This window comes from Thalassophryne amazonica, chromosome 4 (assembly GCF_902500255.1).
Source record: "Thalassophryne amazonica chromosome 4, fThaAma1.1, whole genome shotgun sequence".
Taxonomy (NCBI): domain Eukaryota; kingdom Metazoa; phylum Chordata; class Actinopteri; order Batrachoidiformes; family Batrachoididae; genus Thalassophryne; species Thalassophryne amazonica.
In genome coordinates this window covers 131182505-131203589 of record NC_047106.1, presented here as the reverse complement: position 1 = coordinate 131203589, position 21085 = coordinate 131182505, and the positions used below count along the sequence as shown (strand labels likewise).

At 45.9% G+C, this 21085-nt stretch overlaps 1 protein-coding gene across 4 annotated transcripts in view; it reads right to left on the bottom strand.

Moving 5' to 3' along the window:
• The window catches only part of LOC117508745 (neurofibromin), a 333092-nt gene that overhangs the window by 197917 nt on the left and 114090 nt on the right, over window positions 1-21085 (bottom strand). For 3 of the 4 annotated variants that reach the window (XM_034168565.1, XM_034168568.1, XM_034168567.1), the window contains exons 17-20: window positions 11316-11562; window positions 6859-6932; window positions 3615-3698; window positions 649-1035 (exon numbers count right to left, since the gene is read on the bottom strand). In XM_034168565.1, coding sequence (XP_034024456.1) covers window positions 649-1035; window positions 3615-3698; window positions 6859-6932; window positions 11316-11562 — 792 coding nt within the window. The remainder of the gene's footprint in view (window positions 1-648; window positions 1036-3614; window positions 3699-6858; window positions 6933-11315; window positions 11563-21085) is intronic. The other variant, XM_034168566.1, reaches the window with a different exon arrangement.

The window sequence follows — 21085 nt, the reverse complement described above, 5'->3', positions numbered from 1 at the left end:
AGGCTTTGAGTGAGCACTGGTCCACCCCTCTCGTCGTTGTTTCATTGCAAGGAAATGGCGGAATGATTTGGGCTTTTTTTCCTTCAGAACCTTTTCAGAAACTGTTAGAGACAGGCAGCTGGAAACCATTCGAAAAATTTATCTGGCTTTCGGTGAAAATTTTACGGGCTTCACAGAGAATAAGGACTGTTACTACAGCTTTAAGGACGAAAATGAATGAACAGTCCTCTTCATGAATTGTTCTGTGCTAAGCTGGTATACTGCATTAAAATTGTGGGATGGATGTGGTTGAGGCAACAACCTAGACTTCCCTTCACCCCCCCCAACCCCAACATTTCCATCTGTGATGTTTCATCTGCAGTATGTGAAATAATCAATCAATGGTAAATCTGAAAAAACATTCTCCCCTCTTGGTATTGCTTCCAGTAACTGGGCAACAGCATGATGCATCCTGGTAAAATACTCGCAGCGCAGCTGCAAAATGGATTTGTCATCAATTACTGACACTAAGAACTGTTATTATTATTATAATATGCCAAAGACATTAAATCCAAACAATATCTAAATTGAGATTCAGAACTAGGATCAGATGGATTTAAAAGATTTTCCCATTTTGAATGGGTAACGGGGTCAAGTAGCTCCACTCACCGGCCCTTGCGTATCAAAGAACTTGCCGATGCTGTTTCTGAGTTTGTTGAAGAGCATGGGATACAGGGCAGGACTAAGTTCCAGTCCCAAGAGGTCTTTGACGTTGTTGCGAACGTGGAGGCCAACTCTGTCATGGCCACACACCAGCAGGGACAGCAGTCGGTCCAGGAAGCGGCTGACGGGTGTTTCGCTGGAGGCTGACGATGAGCAGGATGTGGAAGCTACAGGATTTGAAACCTCGCAGAAGCCCATGGAGATCATAGAGTGTTTGCGTTCGCTCATGGGACCCATTGGTGGACTATAAGTAGCAGGGCCAGGGGTGCTGCGCTGCTGCAAACACACTCCTCCCAAAGCACACAGGAAGCCTGTCATGTTGATCCACTCCTGCTGTGGGAGGACAAGACAACAAGAAGTGACAGGCACACCACGTCAGACTGCAGTGTCATCACTTCTTCCATTTGTGTAGACTTTCAATTTTCACATATTTAAATAAAATGTAGCATAAAAGAAAAGCAACCTCATTAAACACAAACTCCAATTTTCTATGAGAATTTTAATCGTAGAACACACAATAATTAACCAGCATAGACATCACCCGCGAGAAAATCTAGACTAACTGCTCCTCTAAAGGTCAAAGCTGGAAAAAACAAGAAGATATCACAAGGAAAAAAACTTTTTCATTGCATTCACCTTCATACAACAGAGTGCTGTGCACATGTCCCAGGTATATCAAACACAGCCCAAATAAATATTGGTTATGATTACTTAGGTACAAGTTTATGGCTGTAGTCACAAGAATGATATTAAAAAGGATACTGCAGTGCAAATACATGAAATCTTTCAAAGAGCCTATGAACATGATTTTAACAAGAAGTAATTTATAAATACTATTTCATTCTGTAGAAATTACACCAGAGGAGAAACTTGAATATTACAGTTCTTCCAAAAAATTTCAAAATTTACTGATAATGGCACTTGGAATATTAAGCCAAAATTATCACCAAGTAAACTCACAATAAAACAAGATAAAAAAGAAAAGATAAAACATGCAGGCAGCAAAGGAAAATAAGATTTCCATATGAGACAGAGTTTAGCTGAAAGATTGTGGCAACATGTTTTTGTTCTCTAGAATGCCTCATGGAGATCTTGTTAGATGCAGACTCTGGTTCAGTTGAGCATCCTTCAGCACAAATACAGTATCCTTTGAACCCATTTTTGAAAGAAAAAAAATCATGGCACCATAGAAGCGGTTTTCAATGAGTGCAGAAAATATTTTTAATCATAATATTATATAGTTTACCTTAATACGAGGTCTGTTAGAAAACTATCCGACCTTTTTTATTTTTTTAAAAAACTATATGGATTTGAATCATGTGCGCTTGCATCAGCCAAGCTTGAACCTTCGTGCGCATGCTTGAGTTTTTTTTCACGCCTGTCGGTTGCGTCATTCGCCTGTGGGCAGGCTTTGAGTGAGCACTGGTCCTCCCCCCTCGTCGGATTTTCATTGCGAGGAAAATGTCTGAACGATTTGGAGCTTTGCTGCATCAAATTTTTCCAGAAACTGTGAGAGACAGCCAGGTGGAAACCATACGGAAGATTCAGTCGGCTTTCAGGGACGATTCTATGGGGATCATCAGATTAAGGAGTGTTACAACTGGTTTAAAGACAGCGCACAACGGTGGAGGGCGCACCGCGCTCCGAGCGGCAATCGACAGGCTGAAACGACCAGATCATTTCCGAAGTGAACGCTGTGTTGATCCGGGACATCGTCTGACTACCAGAGAAATTGTGGAAGAGGTGGGCATCAGCACTTTTGCAGCACATTCCACTGTTACAGGAGATTTTGTAATGAAAGACGTGCGGAGGAATTCGCACGTCGGGACGAAGCCGCTCATGGCGCACAACAAAAAGCATGTCCGTGTTGGAAACCATTCGGAAGATTCAGACGGCTTTCGGTGGCTTTTCAGTCGAGTGAGTATCCGAGAAATTGTGTAACAGTTGGGCATGCCACAACTTGTCCTGTGAGACTTCCAACACGGACGTGCTTTTTGTTGTGCGCCATGACCAGCTCCGTCCCGACGCGCGAATTCCTCCGCACGTCTTTCATTACAAAATCTCCTGTAACAGTGGAATGTGCCACAAAAGTGCTGATGTACACCTCTTCCACAATTTCTCTGGTAGTCAGACGTCCCGGATCAACACAGCCTTCACTTTGGAAATGATCTGGTCGTTTCAGCCTGTTGATGGTCGCTCGGAGGACAGCGCACCTTCCGCCGCTGTGGGCCGTCTTTAATCCGGTTGTAATGATCCTTAATCTGTGTGACTCCCAGAGTATCTTCACCGAAAGCCGTCTGAATCTTCCGAATGGTTTCCACCTGGCTGTCTCACACAGTTTCTGGAAAAATTTGATTCAGTGCTGCTCTAATCGCTCAGCCATTTTCTTGACAATGAAAAACCGACGAGGGGGCTGGACCAGTGCTCACTCAAAGCCTGCCCAAAGGCGAATGACGCAACCGACAGGCGTGAAAAAACTCACGCATGCGCACGAAGGTTCAAGCTTGGCTGATGCAATCACACATGATTCAAATCCATATAGTTTTTTCTTTTTTAAATAAAAAGGTCGGATAGTTTTCTAACAGACCTCGTATATTTGAAGAGTTTTTCTGAACAAAAAAATAAATAAATCCCTGTTAAGATCACTAATGATTACAAGCACAAAGTCGAACCTGCCAACATCTTAAATAACACCCAGTCTGCCAATTATAGTCCACCTTAACTATCCAGCAATTCTTTCATTAAATTAAATTTTGTCTTTGTTTCAATGTGTATGCAAAAAGATTTCTATAGTACATGCAGACCATATACCATTCTGAGTGCATTAAATAACGACACCCACACCAGGCTGCATTTCCTTCACTCAGATCGGCCCACAGTTCACTTAAATATCTAACCTGGAACATTCTTACCTGTCCATCATCGCCCTTGTTTTTTGGGAAGTTAAGAATCTGCTTAGTGGCTTGATCCCATTTAGAATGTGTGTCCTCCCAAGCCTAAAAAAAGCAAAATACAAAAAACAGTTAACAGAGGCCAAACACAATACATGTATTTATACTGAACCGCATGATACACATACAACACTGCACCCAGAGAGTCAAAACTTCATCCATTCTCCAGAAATACTGGTTTCTCAGAATGCAAAAGACGGAGAACCACGCCCTACTTTTGTTTGTTGTGTTTTTTTGTTTTTTTTTAGGTGACGCTCAAAACTTCTGAATTGCCACGCATATGTCTCTCTCTCATATATATATATATATATATATATATATAAAAATAAAGTCACTCCCTTCGGCTGCTCCCTTGTTTGCACTCAGGGTCGCCACAGCAAATCCAAGGTGGATCTGCATGTTGAATTGGCACAAGTTTTACGCCGGATGCCCTTCCTGACGCAACTCCACATTACATGGAGTAAGGTGGCAGGGGTGGGATTTGAACCCGGAGCCTCCTGGACTGAAACCAAGCGCATTAACCGCTTGTCCGCACGCACGCACGCAGGCACACACACACACACACACACACACACACACACACACACACACACACACACACACACACACACACACACACACACAGCTCAACAAAAATTAAAAGAACACTTTTTAGTCAGAGTACAGCATCAAGTCACTTCAACTTCTGGGATATTGATCTGGTCAGCTAAGTAGCGGCGGGGGGGGGGGGGGGGGGGGGATAAATCAGTGTCAGCTGCTTTGGTGTTAATGAAAGTAACAAAAAGGTTCACTAGAGGAGCAACGAGACGACACCCAAAACAAGAATTGCTATACAGGTGGAGGCCACTGACATTTTTCCCTCCTCATCTATTCTGACTGATTTTTCACTAGTTTTTGCATTTGGCTCTGGTAGCATGATGTGGTACCTGGACCCTACAGAGGCTGCACACCCATCTTGTGTGTTTAAGAGCTGACGTAACATGGAAATTTCTCCTCTGTGAGATCAATAAAGTTTATCTTATCTTATCTTTCCTTTGTGTATATTGTAGTAACTGGTTCATGCATTGTTTATCATTTAGTTGTGTCATCATTCATTTATTCATGATCTTCTGTAGTAGTTATGTATTCTCTGGTTTGTGAAGCGGCTGGGATGAGCATCAGCACCTCTAAATCTGAGGCCATGGTTCTCAGAAGGAAACCGATGGATTGCCTTGGGAATACGGCCTTGCCCCAAGTGAAGGAGTTCAAGTACCTCTGGGTCTTGTTCACGAGTGAGGGGACGATGGAGCGTGAGACTGGCCAGAGAATCAGCGCAGCAGGGGCGATGTTGCATTCGCTCTACTGTACTGTTGTGACGAAAAGGGAGCTGACCCAAAAGGCAAAGCTCTCGATCTACCTACTCTCACCTATGGTCATGAGTGTTGGGTCATGACCGAAAGAACTAGATCATGGGTACAAGCGGCCGAAATGGGTTTCTTCAGGAGGGTGGCTGGTGTCTCCCTTAGAGATAGGGTGAGAAGCTCGGTCATCCGTGGGGAGCTCAGAGTAGAGTCGCTGCTCCTTCGCATTGAAAGGAGCCAGCTGACATGGTTCGGGCATCTGGTAAGGATGCCTCCTGTGTGCCTCCCTAAGGAGGTGTTCCAGGCATGTCCATCTGGGGAAGACCCAGACAAGGTGGAGAGATTATATCTCCACACTGGCCTGGGAACACCTCGGGATCCCCCAGTCAGAGGTGGGCAATGTGGCACAGGAAAGGGAAGTCTGGGGTCCCCTGCTAGAGCTGTTGCCCCTGCGACCCGAACCCGGAAAAGCAGTTGAAGATGAGTGAGTGTGATGAGTGAGTCTTATTCTCAGGTTGTGTTCTGTTAGTCTTGGGTTTTATTTTCTGTTATCGTTTATTGTGTGTCAGTTATTCATTGCTTCATTATGTAGTCACCGGTTTTATTTTCTGCTCAGCATTAATTCTCTGTTTAACCAACAGCTTGTTTTGCCACTTTTATCGTATTCACTTTTCTGTATCAGGTCGGCTCTAGTTTTAGTTAGAATCATTAGTTTTCTGGGTTTCCACTTTTTGACTCGCCACCTTAGTTCTTAGTTTTGCCCTTTTGTTTTGTTCACGTTTATTATGGTCTGTCAAGCATGTCACATTTTGCACCGTTGGTTTTTCTGCCACTTAGTTATCTTGCCCCAGTTAACTTTGCCTTTGCCTCACTGCACTCTCTTGCACTTACCTTTGTCTTCCCCGGTTACGCCCCCTTCCAGCATCTTCCGTACACCTGTTCCTCATTTCTCACCCTGATTATTCCACGAGTATTTAAGCCCTCACATTCTCACAGTCCCTTGCCAGATTGTTGTACTTTTGCACTTTCCAGCCTCACATCTCAGCCCTGTTCTGCCTTGTATTTTGCTTTTGTTAACCGACCTCCGCCTCGCCTAATCCCTGAACCTTGCTCATTTTTTAACTTTGCCTCTGTCTCTGCCAATATTGTGCTTCTCGTTTCCACGGTGTTTGAACTTTGCTTGTTTTTTGACCTTGCCTCAGCCTGTTACCTGTCTGTTACCTCTGCTACGCTGACTGCCTCCCTGTGTACCGAACCTTCTGCAAGTTATCCAGATAAAGCCTTTTTACTCAAACCCTCATTTCTGAGAGTCTGCATTTGCTTCCTACTGCTTTCGGTGTCAAGCCACCTCACACCATGATATGAATCACTGGTGACTCTCAAGGCTGCTGGGCTCCGAAATGACACGTGCAGTGAAGGAAAGGTGGACCGATTATTATGGGGGACCGTTCAGTTGGCGACATCGCAAACCAAGGAAAAAGAGAGAAAGAAAAATTTCTCCCCAAAATCCTTACACAAATCAAAGCATTCGTAACAGTGGAACAATCCTTGACCCCTACAAAATTGGCGGGAATGTGCCTCAAAGCCTGTGTGTGCATGAGGGTGGACACTGGGATTGGCTAGTCTCTCGGTAATGAACACAGGGAGGAGCAATGGTTTCTCATGGATTGAGACTCGCATGTGCTAAATGTGAAACTGATCACTCACATGTACTAAATGCACATGCACAGTCAATCCAACAAAGAACACAAGGAGCAGAAAAGTTCTGAAACCCTGTAAATAACTTATCACCACAACCCATGGTGACTGCTAAATTTAAATGTTTTTGAGAACACTATGAAAGAATGGGATTTTAAAAATGTTACCTCAATGTTTCCTGGGGTGGGATGCTCTATTCTTCTTAACAAAGCCATCACTCTCTTCTGCAACGTGGATCGTCCTGTCATAAGAAGAAGCAAAGTGTTAATGGATCCAGGAGTCTTCTGTTTGAAGTGTTTGTTTAGGTCCTGAAGAGACATCAAACTGTAAACCTGTGGACCAGGTACCGTATGGCCCACAGGATGCCTCATAACACAGTAAATGCACCGTGTGGAATAATTTACCTGAGGTGTTGCACTGCAGACACCAAAACAACAGGTTTCTGTAGGAAGTCTGTATATGATGAGCTACATCACATCATTTGACAATTACTGGTCTTTGGCATCAGGACTCATGTTGTGCATGTGGAGCAAGTGGTACTTTTACTCTTCCCATTCGCTGGAATCTGTTTGCAACAAACCTAGGCCTTCTCCATGCCACATGACCATCATAATCTTTCCTGTGAGCTCTATGCAGATTTGTCCCACTTTCACCACATCCAAACTTGCATTTCTGATCTCGTCTTTCCTTATTACTCCAAGCTCAAATCTTGACACGCAACTTTGCCACTTCTGACAAAGCCTTCTCCTTCCTCCTCAAAGCCAGTTTCCAAATCATACAATATTCTAGACCTTACCAACTTCAAATCAATATGTCCCTTTACTTTAATTTGCCAGCTGTGAGAGCGAAAACTCACAATGTGGCTCTATGCTCTGCCTTTGTGTGTGTGTGTGTGTGTGTGTGGCTGGTATTGAAAGCAGTAAGTGTGCTGTGCAGCACAATTATGTCGGCAGTGGTGGGCACAGTTCCACTAATCCACTAACCCTAATTAGCAAAGCTAACTTTTTCATTCACGGATTAGCTTTTCAGCAAACTTTGGAAACCATCAGTGGACCAATTAGCTTCCGTTAAATTTAGTTCTGCTAACTTTCAGTCTGCTAACATTTTTTTTTGCTGGCATAGTGAGTAAAGCTTAACAGTAAAAAACATCTGTAAAACCTAAAATCCTATATGTTAGACCGCTGTGAGAAGCTCAGTCCTCCCTCAACAGAAGGGGGCAGACCAGCTGCCAGCTACTGCAAAGAAGAAGAAAAAAAAATGTCATTTATTTTCAACATGCATTGACTCAGACAGTGAGCAGAAGACATGAAACGCAAAGCACTCACTCATGGTTTCATTTAAAACCAACTAATTCCGTACAGTTTATCGACAGTAAAGGCAACTCTGTTATTTTTACAAAGTGAAAATATGATATTGCACACATCTGTTAAAGTAATGCGTTAATTCTGAAGGTTTGAGTGTTAAGACACACATGCCAAAAGGTATTATGGGAAATTCAAATGATGGAAGACACACTACCATCTATTAGAAGGGAGTGTGAACAGACTAACATATTTGTGAATCTCAAATGCCGTTTTACACTCAGAATATCTCAATATAAGTGGATCACCGATCACACACATTGTAAAAACCAACACACAACTTAAGTTACTTTACAGGGGGTGTCAAATGTTTTTATTATTATTTCAGTTTCACGACAATATATCATTTTAAAGTGCCACAATTCACCCTACTGAGATATCCCATAATCCCTTGCGCACCAGAGAGTTGCTGCAGTCAAAATAACACTGAGAAACCACATGATGACAATTGCAAATTAACATTATATGATCAAAATGTAATTTTTATGTCTTTATAAGAGACTGCTGCATGAGACCCTGAAAACCTGCTAAAACAAATATTCCAAATATTCAGTGTTTGCTACGTTTAACCTGCATGGAACTTCATAAACGCAAACCGAATTTCAAGTATTTTATATATAATAATCTGGAAAGGACAATAAGCGCGACATTAAAGAGTAAACTTCAGTTTCCTCCAGAATGACATGAACAGGAAGCAATCACGGCTCACAGCGATTCCCCACTGTAAATAACGGAGAAACAACCTGAGCTTCTCGCAGGTTTACGTACATCGTACATAAACAAACACAATAACATCTATAAACCCAGATCATATATTCACAAGAGTTTTAGGCACAATATACAAAGAGATTTATGTCGCGATCTTGATGCTGTTGTCCGTGGGCAGCGGCTAAATTGCAGCCTTATCAGAGCGTCTCAGTGTGAACTCTCCGAACTCTCCAAAATTTTGCGGGATTTGAAACACCTATAGGATCAATACCACACACAAATTACAGTTGGTCTATTCACACTTCCATCCAGTACATGGTAGCATTCTATGCATTTTTACAGGAGGGAGGAGGAAGTGATGACAGCAGATCATTTGAATTTCCCATAATGCCTTTGGCATGTGTGTCTTAACACTGAAACCTTGAGGATTAGCACATTACTTTAAAAGATATGTGCGATATCATATTTTCACTTTGAAAAATGACAGCGTTGCCGTTACTGTCAATTTTATTTCTTTATTTATTTGGAGCAATAGGCAGGGTGCATGAAGGCAAAGGCTCTGGCTTCTGTCTGTTTTGGGTGTGTGATCACATTTTAATTTAGTTAGAAGCCCCTGCAGTGCTTAAACTCAAAACTGGCTTACCAACTGCGTACTGAGTCAATACTAATAGTTAGCGGTTAGCTGTAACTTCTGCTAAATGTTTTAGCAGTTTAGTGTTACAAAAGTTTACTTTTCAGTTAGCAGATTAGCGGTTATTGAAGCTAGCTTTTTGGTTAGCTGTGCCCACCACTGGATGTCAGTTAATAAAGGTTGTTAATTCTGTGTGCCAATCTGTGCACTCCTTCCCAATGACGGGGGTCTGCCTCAAGTGGCCAATCAAGTAACTTTTTTCTGAACGGCGGAGGATGAGGTATACGAGGGCTGTCAATAAAGTTACGGTCCTTTTTATTTTTTTCAAAAACTATATGGATTTCATTCATATGTTTTTACGTCAGACATGCTTGAACCCTCGTGCGCATGCGTGAGTTTTTCCACGCCTGTCGGTGACGTCATTCGCCTGTGAGCACTCCTTGTGGGAGGAGTCGTCCAGCCCCTCGTCGGAATTCCTTTGTCTGAGAAGTTGCTGAGAGACTGGCGCGTTGTTTGATCAAAATTTTTTCTAAACCTGTGAGACATATCGAAGTGGACACGGTTCGAAAAATTAAGCTGGTTTTCAGTGAAAATTTTAACGGCTGATGAGAGATTTTGAGGTGATTCTGTCGCTTTAAGGACTTTTCACGGTGCGAGACGTCGCGCTGCGTTCTCAGGCGGCGTCGTCAGCCTGTTTCAAGCTGAAAACCTCCACATTTCAGGCTCTATTGATCCAGGACGTCGTGAGAGAACAGAGAAGTTTCAGAAGAAGTCGGTTTCAGCATTTTATCCGGATATTCCACTGTTAAAGGAGATTTTTTTAATGAAAGACGTGCGGACGGGTCCGCGCGTCGGGACGCAGCCGCCGCGACGCTCCGCCACAGGAAAAACACCTCTGTTGAAAGCCTTAAGGACAAGTTGGAACATGTCCTGCCTGTTAAACAATTTCTCATATACTCACTCCACTGAAAGCCATCAAAAGCCGCCTGGATTTTACAAATGGTTATCAACACGGAGGTGTTTTTCCTGTGCCGCCGCACCGCGTCGGCTGCGTCCCGACGCGCGGACCCGTCCGCACGTCTTTCATTAAAAAAATCTCCTTTAACAGTGGAATATCTGGATAAAATGCTGAAACCGACTTCTTCTGAAACTTCTCTGTTCTCTCACGACGTCCTGGATCAATAGAGCCTGAAATGTGGAGGTTTTCAGCTTGAACAGGCTGATGACGCCGCCTGAGAGCGCTGCGCGACGTCTCGCACCGTGACAAATAAATAGCCATCAGTTGACTACCATTATGAAAAAAAAAACCGTCAACTAGCAAAAACCAGTAGTTGTGAAACCCCTGAATGACAGTCAATTGAGTGTGTGCTTGATATTGTTTTGTCTTTTAGTGCATGTGATAATCCATACTCAGAAAGTAGAATTCAAGTGACATTCATTACAAGGCGATTAGTTAAAAGATTTCAAAATAGATCTGCATTGTTTGTGTAATTCTCAGTGAAATAATGGGCAATAGCCTTTTATTTCCAGTCGTATTTCATCATTTAGGTTTTCTTAAAAACGTGTTTATATATAATCTTGTCTCTCGAGCTCCTATTAGAAACTAAATTACTTTTCCAGTTTAGCTTAAAAAGAGAAACACATTACATAAATTATACAGAATGTAGTGAGAGTCACAGACACATCTGTACAATTTAAGCAGCTTAAGTTTTTTATCAGTGATTATTGATTAATTGACTGATTCATTGAGTTAAACAAACAAAAAACAAAACTATTATTTGACATTATTTTAACAGAGATGGAAGAGAGTGGGGCTTTTGGAATAACTCCCACCAAAGATGAAAAGTTGTAGATTGCAAACATGGTGCCAATTCATTCAGTCAATAAAGTGTTACTCAGAAACCACTGATGTGCTGTTACTCACCTGTGCCCATCATGTTGCTGACTGAGGCCAGCTCACTATAAGTGGCATAGTTGGGCAGGATGGTCTGGACGGGAACCTCATCAGCAGCGCTGCGAATATCTGCTTCCTCACAAAGGTGACGGAAGCAGGACATGGCGACCAGCACCGCCTCAGTATCTGGGCTCCAAAGGAACATGTAGAGACAAACCTCTAGTTTTGTCTGCGCCTGTCGGCAAAAGGGAATACCTGCACCCATCGTGGCACACTCCTAAAACAAGGATTAAATTCATGATTCTTACACTGCAAAATGTTGACCATTTTCCCAAGCAAAGCCAGAAGCATTTCCACATAATCAATCCCCAAAAGACGGAAAGTCAGCTGCTCGCTACATGATGATATGATGTGCAAGAAACAAAGCAGCAGATCAATGTAATGCAAAAACTTGTTTCAGAAGCAGCACAGGTCAAACCACACACACACACACACACACACAACGGTGTGTGCCTCTATCCACATAGTGAAGAACAAGCAGGCGCTGTGCACAGTGTGCAGAGCTGCACTTGTTCTCCAATGCAGAGCACTGTTGTGAGAGAGGGACAGAAAAAAAATTCTACTGTGTGAAAAAGATAATTATTTGCCAAGTTTGATTAGTTCATGTGCACGATAAGCATCCGTGTTACATTTTCAAGTGTGCACAGACACCTGAGATAGGAAATAACAGTGTATGTCAGAGAGGGTGTTCATGCGGATAATAATTAAAGCAAATATATTTATTTATTGAGTGCAGAAAAGATATTTATATATTTTTAATGACTGGGATTCTTTGCGGGTCTCACTGTTGTGTGGGCCGCTGAAGAGGAGGTACTGCTGGCCCACCATCACCAGAGGGCGCCCTGCCTGGAGTGCGGGCTCCAGGCACCAGAGGGCGCCGCCGCCTCACGGGAGCAGCCTCGGTGACAGCTGTCACCCATCACCTGAGACAGCTGACGGCAATCATCAGTGGGGTATATCAGCAGGACGGCATCTCCACCTCATTGCCGAGATATCGTTTCTACCAGAGAGGTAACATATCAAAGCCTACTGAGTACACAGTTTTGACTGAGCTCGTTATTGGTTTACTGTTCCAACGAGAGGTGGAGGTACCTTTCCTGCCGTTCGGAGTTCTGGGTGCAAACGCGCCCCCATCTAACTGTTCTTTTTCCCTCGCCAGCAGTACCAGGTCCGACACGCGGAGGCAGTGGCCACCTGGGAGTTCGGGACTTGGCGGCTCCAGTATTCCCGGGGTCCTGTGGCGGAGGAAGCCGTGTGGTTCCGGTCTTACCTTGGAGAGGCGTCTGCTATCTTCGAGCCTGCCCACACGACACCTTTGTGTATTGACTTTTGTCCATTTCTGTAATTGGTTGTATTCGTTGTGCACATTCACAACAGTAAAGCGTTGTTATTTTGACTTACTCCATTGTCCGTTCATTTGCGCCCCCTGTTGTGGGTCCGTGTTCCTACACTTTCCCAACAGGATATCTCGGCCAGCGTCATGGATCCCGAGGGGCGTCAACCGGCTGTTGAACGGCCAATGGAAGAACAAGGCGCACAGGCGTCCACAGGAGGGGTAATCGGTGAGTTGCAGCGGATCCTCACCGCTTTCACGACTCGGTTAGACTTGATGGCCGAGCAGAACGCCCTCCTGAACCGCAGGGTGGAGGCTCTCGCCGCGCAGGTGGAAGCGCGCCCTCCGGGCGCCGCTGCGGCTCTCCCTCCCGTAGACCCTGTGCGTGACAGCAACGTTCCACTGGTTGTCCAACGACCCCCCCCACCATCCCCTGAAGCATACATAAGCCCCCCGGAGCCATACGGAGGCTGTGTGGAGACGTGCGCGGATTTCCTTATGCAGTGTTCGCTCGTCTTCGCACAGCGTCCCGTCATGTACGCGACCAACGCTAGCAAAGTAGCTTATGTGATAAATCTGCTTCGTGGTGAGGCACGCGCTTGGGCTACAGCGCTCTGGGAGCAAAGTTCACGGCTCCTTCTGACATATGATGGGTTTGTGAGGGAGCTCAGAACAGTGTTCGATCACCCTAATAGAGGAGAGACCGCTTCAGCCGTGCTGCTGTCAATGAGACAGGGGCGCCGGAGCGCAGCTGCCTATGCAGTCGACTTCCGCATCGCGGCTGCGAGGTCCGGCTGGAATAACACTGCCCTCCGCGCCGCCTTCGTAAACGGACTGTCATTGGTCCTCAAGGAGCACCTGGTGGCTAAGGACGAACCGCGGGATTTGGATGGGCTTATCGATTTTGTCATACGATTAGACAATCGGTTAAATGAGCGCCGTCGGGAAAGAGCCGAAGGGCGTGGCCAGGCACACGTCGTCCCTCTCCCTTCCGGTTCCAACCGCGTTCCGCCCTCCCCACGCTCCACGGCCCCTGCGCTCCGTGCGATCACAGCTCCCCCTGCTGACGAAGCTATGGACACGAGTAGGGCAACATTTAGGGCACCGGCCACACAGAGGAGGCTGGCCCGCGGAGCGTGTTTTGTTTGTGGCTCAATTGAGCATCAGGTACGAGACTGCCCCGAGCGGTTAAACACCAACGCCCGCCCCTAGACACTGGGCTAGGGGGGGGCCGAGACGTGCACGTGGGACACACCCACATCGCCACACGACTCCCAGTTACAATCCTTTATGAGGATTTAACCCTGAAGGCCCCAGCACTGGTGGACACGGGCTCAGAAGGGAATTTGCTTGATAGCAAATGGGCCAGGGAGATAGGGTTCCCTCTGGTGGCACTTACCTCGCCTGTGCAGGTACGGGCACTAGATGGCTCCCTACTCCCTCCAATCACTCACAAGACACCACCAGTAACTCTGGTGGTGTCGGGGAATCACCGGGAGGAGATCGAGTTTTTTGTGACTCCGGCCACCTCCCGTGTGATTTTAGGTTTTCCCTGGATGTTGAAACACAATCCCCGGATCGATTGGTTGTCCGGGGTAGTGGTCCAGTGGAGAGAGACCTGCCATCGGGTATGTTTAGGTTCCTCGGTTCCTCCCGGTTCCCAGGCCAGGGAGGAGGTCAGAGCCCCGCCCAATCTAGGGACGGTGCCGGTGCAGTACCATGACCTTGCGGAGGTGTTCAGCAAGGATCTGGCACTCACCCTTCCCCCGCACCGCCCGTATGATTGTGCCATTGATTTGGTTCCAGGCGTTGAGTTCCCGTCCAGCAGGCTGTACAACCTCTCACGACCTGAACGCGAATCAATGGAGACCTACATCCGGGACTCTTTGGCTGCCGGGTTGATCCGGAATTCCACCTCCCCGATGGGTGCGGGTTTCTTTTTTGTGGGGAAAAAGGATGGCGGATTACGTCCATGCATTGATTACAGGGGGCTGAACGAAGTCACGGTTCGTAACCGATACCCCTTACCCTTGTTGGATTCGGTGTTCACGCCCCTGCATGGAGCCAAGATATTCACCAAGCTTGATCTTAGGAATGCGTATCACCTGGTTCGGATCCGGAAGGGAGACGAGTGGAAGACGGCATTTAACACCCCGTTGGGTCATTTTGAGTACCTGGTCATGCCGTTCGGTCTTACAAATGCTCCCGCGACGTTCCAAGCATTGGTTAATGATGTCTTGCGGGACTTCCTGCACCGATTCGTCTTCGTATATCTAGACGACATACTCATCTTTTCTCCGGATCCTGAGACTCATGTCCGACATGTACGTCAGGTCCTGCAGCGGTTATTGGAGAACCGGCTGTTTGTTAAGGGCGAGAAGTGTGGGTTTCACCGCACCTCTTTGTCCTTCCTGGGGTTCATCATCTCCCCCAACTCCGTCGCTCCTGATCCGGCCAAGGTTGCAGCGGTGAGAGACTGGCCCCAACCCACAAGCCGTAGGAAGCTGCAACAGTTCCTCGGCTTTGCAAATTTCTACAGGAGGTTCATTAAGGGCTACAGCCAGGTTGTTAGCCCCCTGACAGCCCTGACCTCACCAAAAGTCCCCTTCACCTGGTCGGATCATTGCGATGCCGCGTTCAAGGAGTTGAAACGGCGCTTCTCGTCTGCACCCGTTCTGGTGCAGCCCGATCCTAGTCGCCAGTTAGTGGTTGAGGTGGACGCCTCGGACTCAGGGATAGGAGCTGTGCTGTCCCAGAGTGGGAAGACCGATAAGGTCCTTCATCCGTGTGCCTATTTTTCCCGCAGGTTGACCCCGGCTGAACGGAACTATGACGTCGGCAACCGAGAACTCCTTGCGGTGAAAGAGGCTCTTGAAGAGTGGAGACACCTGTTGGAGGGAACGTCCGTGCCATTCACGGTTTTCACTGACCACCGGAACCTGGAATATATCAGGACCGCCAAGCGGCTGAATCCCAGGCAAGCCCGCTGGTCACTGTTCTTCGGCCGTTTTGACTTCCGCATCACCTACCGGCCCGGGACCAAGAACCAGAAGTCGGATGCCTTGTCCCGGGTACACGAAGACGAGGTCACGGCGGAGTTGTCGGATCCACCGGACCCATCATCCCGGAGTACTCATCTGGCCTGGATCGAGTACGCCCACAACAGTCAAGTGTCATCAGCCACCGGCCTCTCCCCCTTTGAGGTGTGTTTGGGGTATCAGCCCCCGTTGTTCCCGGTGGTTGAGGGAGAGGTCGGTGTGCCCTCGGTCCAGGCCCACCTGCGGAAGTGCCGTCGGGTGTGGCGTGCCGCCCGTTCTGCTTTGCTGAAGGCCCGGATGAGGGCGAAGACCCATGCAGACCGGCGGCGGACCCCGACCCCTACGTATCGCCCCGGGCAGGAAGTGTGGTTGTCCACCAAGGACATTCCACTGCAAGTGGCCTCCCCAAAACTCCAAGACAGGTACATAGGTCCGTTTAAAATTCTCAAGGTCATCAATCCCGCCGCAGTGAGGCTTCGGCTTCCAGCCTCACTGCGGATCCATCCAGTATTTCATGTGTCAAAAATCAAGCCCCATCACACCTCGCCCCTCTGTACACCCGGTCCGGCACCACCTCCTGCCCGGATCATCGATGGCGAGCCGGCTTGGACAGTGCGCCGGTTGTTGGACGTCCGACGGATGGGCCGGGGCTTTCAATATCTGGTGGACTGGGAGGGGTACGGTCCCGAAGAACGCTCCTGGGTGAAGAAGAGCTTCATCCTGGACCCGGCCCTCCTGGCCGACTTCTACTGTCGCCACCCGGACAAGCCCGGTCGGGCGCCAGGAGGCGCCCGTTGAGGGGGGGGGTCCTGTTGTGTGGGCCGCTGAAGAGGAGGTACTGCTGGCCCACCATCACCAGAGGGCGCCCTGCCTGGAGTGCGGGCTCCAGGCACCAGAGGGCGCCGCCGCCTCACGGGAGCAGCCTCGGTGACAGCTGTCACCCATCACCTGAGACAGCTGACGGCAATCATCAGTGGGGTATATCAGCAGGACGGCATCTCCACCTCATTGCCGAGATATCGTTTCTACCAGAGAGGTAACATATCAAAGCCTACTGAGTACACAGTTTTGACTGAGCTCGTTATTGGTTTACTGTTCCAACGAGAGGTGGAGGTACCTTTCCTGCCGTTCGGAGTTCTGGGTGCAAACGCGCCCCCATCTAACTGTTCTTTTTCCCTCGCCAGCAGTACCAGGTCCGACACGCGGAGGCAGTGGCCACCTGGGAGTTCGGGACTTGGCGGCTCCAGTATTCCCGGGGTCCTGTGGCGGAGGAAGCCGTGTGGTTCCGGTCTTACCTTGGAGAGGCGTCTCCTATCTTCGAGCCTGCCCACACGACACCTTTGTGTATTGACTTTTGTCCATTTCTGTAATTGGTTGTATTCGTTGTGCACATTCACAACAGTAAAGCGTTGTTATTTTGACTTACTCCATTGTCCGTTCATTTGCGCCCCCTGTTGTGGGTCCGTGTTCCTACACTTTCCCAACACTCACCTCCATATCCCGCGATGGTACCGGAGGCAAAAGACAGTAGATTTTCATTGCGACACCACTCAATCAAACAGGCGTATGAAAAAGTCCCCCAAAATAATTTTCAAGCACAAATAAAAGAAATGTGTACTCCCCAAACGTGCCGCAAGACAATATGAAGTTTTAAAAAAGTAGATCCTTCCATATAAGACAAGAAAAAGGTACAGATGCAAACTGACGTAAATCCACAAATTAAAATTGGCGCAATGCATGCTGGGAGAGGGTCTTGTCCGTGACGTCTCGGCAGCGTCCATGATGAGAGGGACAATTTGCGGGGGGCTAAATGTTAGCTGTAAATCTGTCATTTTCAAATGAAGATTTCTCTGTTGAATGACAGATCTGGGCTTCCAGATTTACTTTACTACATTCAGAAGGATCTCATGGGTAAATGCAAGTCATTTTTTGTTCAAAAAAATCTGACTGCATTTTTTCAATGCAGGTCTCCTTTCAAGTTTTTGTTCTTTTTCACATTATGTTTAGTCCTCTACCCTCACACCTTATTTGCTCCTAAGTGCTTTCTTTGTTTGGGAGTTTATGATTTTACTTAATTTATTTATTATGTTAGTTTCTCTACCCTTGCACTTTATTAATACCTGAGTTCTATGTTGTGTTTATGAGTTTTCCTTCATTTATTGACGGTTGTTTATTTTTATGCCACTCACCTTTTGAAATCAGTTGCGCTGTTTGGCACCGCCTACTATTCTGATTAGGGTTCAGTCACCTTGTGTTTGTTCATGTCCGTGTGCATCTGCTGCTCGTGCTGATTCCCCTCACCTGTAATCATTTAGGTCATCTGGTATTTAAGTTGTCACCTGTCAGTCTTTGGTTGTTGGTTCATTTGTCGTTGTTTGTTCTCCACGCACGAGTATAAGTTTTCTCTCTGTTCTTTATTTGTTGTCACCTGCTCCGTTACTGTTTTGTGGTCGCATGCGCAGCTGTTCTCCCGTAACTGTCGCTGCCTCCTGGGGTTTATTTTTTGTATTTTGTTTTTGCATTTCCTGAATTGTCTGCTCTTGGGTCTGCCAAGAAATCACTCTGTGGTTTTGATCGCACACACTTTTTGTGATTTCCATCTGCAACTCTGGGTTCGTTATTAGAACAAAATCGTAACAGGTGAGTATGTTACCGTCACGCAAATCATTTGTTATTATTACTATTTATGTTTATTATGTTGTTGCAGCCGGTCTGCTCTGTGTCAGCCTGATCCCGTCAGATCTCAGAAGCTAAGCAGTGCAGCGTCTGGTTAGTACTTGGATGAGAGACCTCTTTGGAACACCAGCGGCTGTGTGTGTGTTTCTCCAAGTAAACCTGGAGTTGCGTCAGGAAGGGCATCCGGCGTGAAACTTGTGCCAAATACCTATGCGGATCTGACTGTATCCACTGTGGCGACCCAGAACAATTACGGGAGCAGCTGAACTGTCAACAACATTTTTATTATTACATTAATCACTGTAATTACAGAACCTCTAATGTGTTCACTTTTTTGAAATGGCAATTAATTGCACTTCGCTTTAATAACTGTCATTGTTTTATCTCAAATGTGGGAGTTTGTTCTTTTTCCAACGCCTTTGGCTTTAACGCTTATTAATTCACAGTTTCACGGGGCTCCAACAGGCTTAAAACAGTTTAAAATATTTGATTCATGATGATTTTCATTCAGGTTTTAATGTTCAATGGACAGATGTAAAAAAGAAATGATCTTGGAGCCAATAAGATAATTATTAAAGGGGACATATTGTGCAAAAATCACCTTTTACATAACAGTTCCAAAGTCCCACAATTCTATGAGTGTTTTCACAGATATTCTCCTAATTTAAGATGAATTTATGTCAAAGCTTGTTTAACACAGGTAACAGAAATAACCCAGATCACCTCATTTGACCTGAGAATATCACACACACACACACACACACACAAATCTATATAGCACTTTTTCATCTGAAAATCACTAAGGGCCTTTGGGCAGTCCTTAATCCCCAGTTGCTCCCAGTGTGAATAAGTGAGTTAGTTTATTGAAGGGCCACTTAATTTTACTTGTGAAGTTTCCTGGAAAGTTTCCTCCAAATCCGAGGCCATGGTTCTCGATCAGAAAAAGGTGCTTTGCCCTCTTCAGGTCGGTGGAGTGTCCTTGCCTCAAGTGGAGGAGTTTAAGTATCTCGGGGTCTTGTTCACGAGTGAGGGACGGATGGAGCACGAGATCGATAGATGGATCGGTGCAGCATCTGCAGTGATGCGGTCGCTGTATCGGACCGTCGTGGTGAAGAGAGAGCTGAGTAGGGCGGCAAAGCTCTCAATTTACCGATCGATCTACGTTCCTATCCTCACCTATGGAGGAGCTGGGGGAGGTGTGTGTGGATCGGGAGGTCTGGGTGGCTTTGCTTGAGCTGCTGCCCCTGCGACCCAACTCCGGATAAAGCGGAAGAAAATGGATGGATGGATGGAAGCTTCCTGGATGCAGCTTTCTTCCACAGTTCTGCCTGTAATTTATGTAGCCAGATGGGAAATCTTCCTGTCATATGCTGCCATCTAGTGGAAGTATTGCTATATGAGCGAATCAGCTAACAACAAATTGATACGTTTAACTTGCTGCATTTACTGAATGCGTCACCTTAATCATTATCACAAAAATTGCCCCTCCTGGGAAAGTTTTCAGGAGCCACCACTGCTCATAATGCAAAATTCAGAACTGAATTAAGAATGAATCTTGAATTTCAATTCCATTCTTGAATTTGAGTTTAATTTGGAACTGAGGTAGCAAACAGGATGCAGAATTGGAATTCTAAACGTCAGGATTCTGCACAGCCCTGGTGCAAACCTTCCCGTATAATACGATCCTGTCAAAATGCACATTCATACTGCATCACCATGTAGCGAGTGGCCATCTTAATTCTCATTAAAAATGAGATACTGTACAATTGTAAATAAATAATCTAAGAACAGCTGCACCAAAAACCATAGAGACAAATTATATTTGCAAAGATCACAACCAGTTGCAGATGCCCATTTCCTGTTCTGCATGCACTATTTCATCTATGGATTGACAATTGTCAATGATGACCATTTAAGACTTTATTATAAATCAAGATCAGCAACAAATGGTCTAGGGATTCTCTCCCAGAAAAAAATTGAAATCTCAGATGCACTCTGGTGCATTTTCAGGTCTATTTATCCACCCCCACCCCCCCAATAAATAAATAAATAAATAAAAAAATTGGTGACTGAATTTTTTATTGACTTAGGTCAATTTTTCCACCCCAGAAATGAGTCTTTTCACACAACTTGTGTCATCACGATACAAGTTGTATGAAAAGACTATTTTTCCCATATTGGCAAGATGACAAAACTATAATACACAGTCTGTCACATGGACTAGAATATGATGTTGTTACTAGGGTGGTGGCCAAGTGGTTAATGTGCTTGGTTTCAGTTCAGAAGGTTCTGGGTTCAAATCCCACCCCTGCCACATTTCTCCATGTAATGTGGAGTTGCGTCAGGAAGGGCATCCGGCGTAAAACCTGTGCCAAATCAACATGCAGATCCACCTTGGATTTGCTGTGGCGACCCCGAGTGCAAACAAGGGAGCAGCCGACGGGACTATTATTTGATTTTGGTTTGATTATTTGATTGGACTTACTATTTGATAAAACTACATATTTACATTGGATTGTTACTGTTCTCTCTCTACATTTATCTAAATATTTGACTTCAGCAATTTGTGCTTTTATAACAACTGATAGTGTCATAAAATAAACAAAAATAAAACGTGATACAAGTAAAGCTGCATCTACTGTTCATTAAGTCAATAATATAACTTTTAGCTCTCAAGAACACTGATTTGGGTT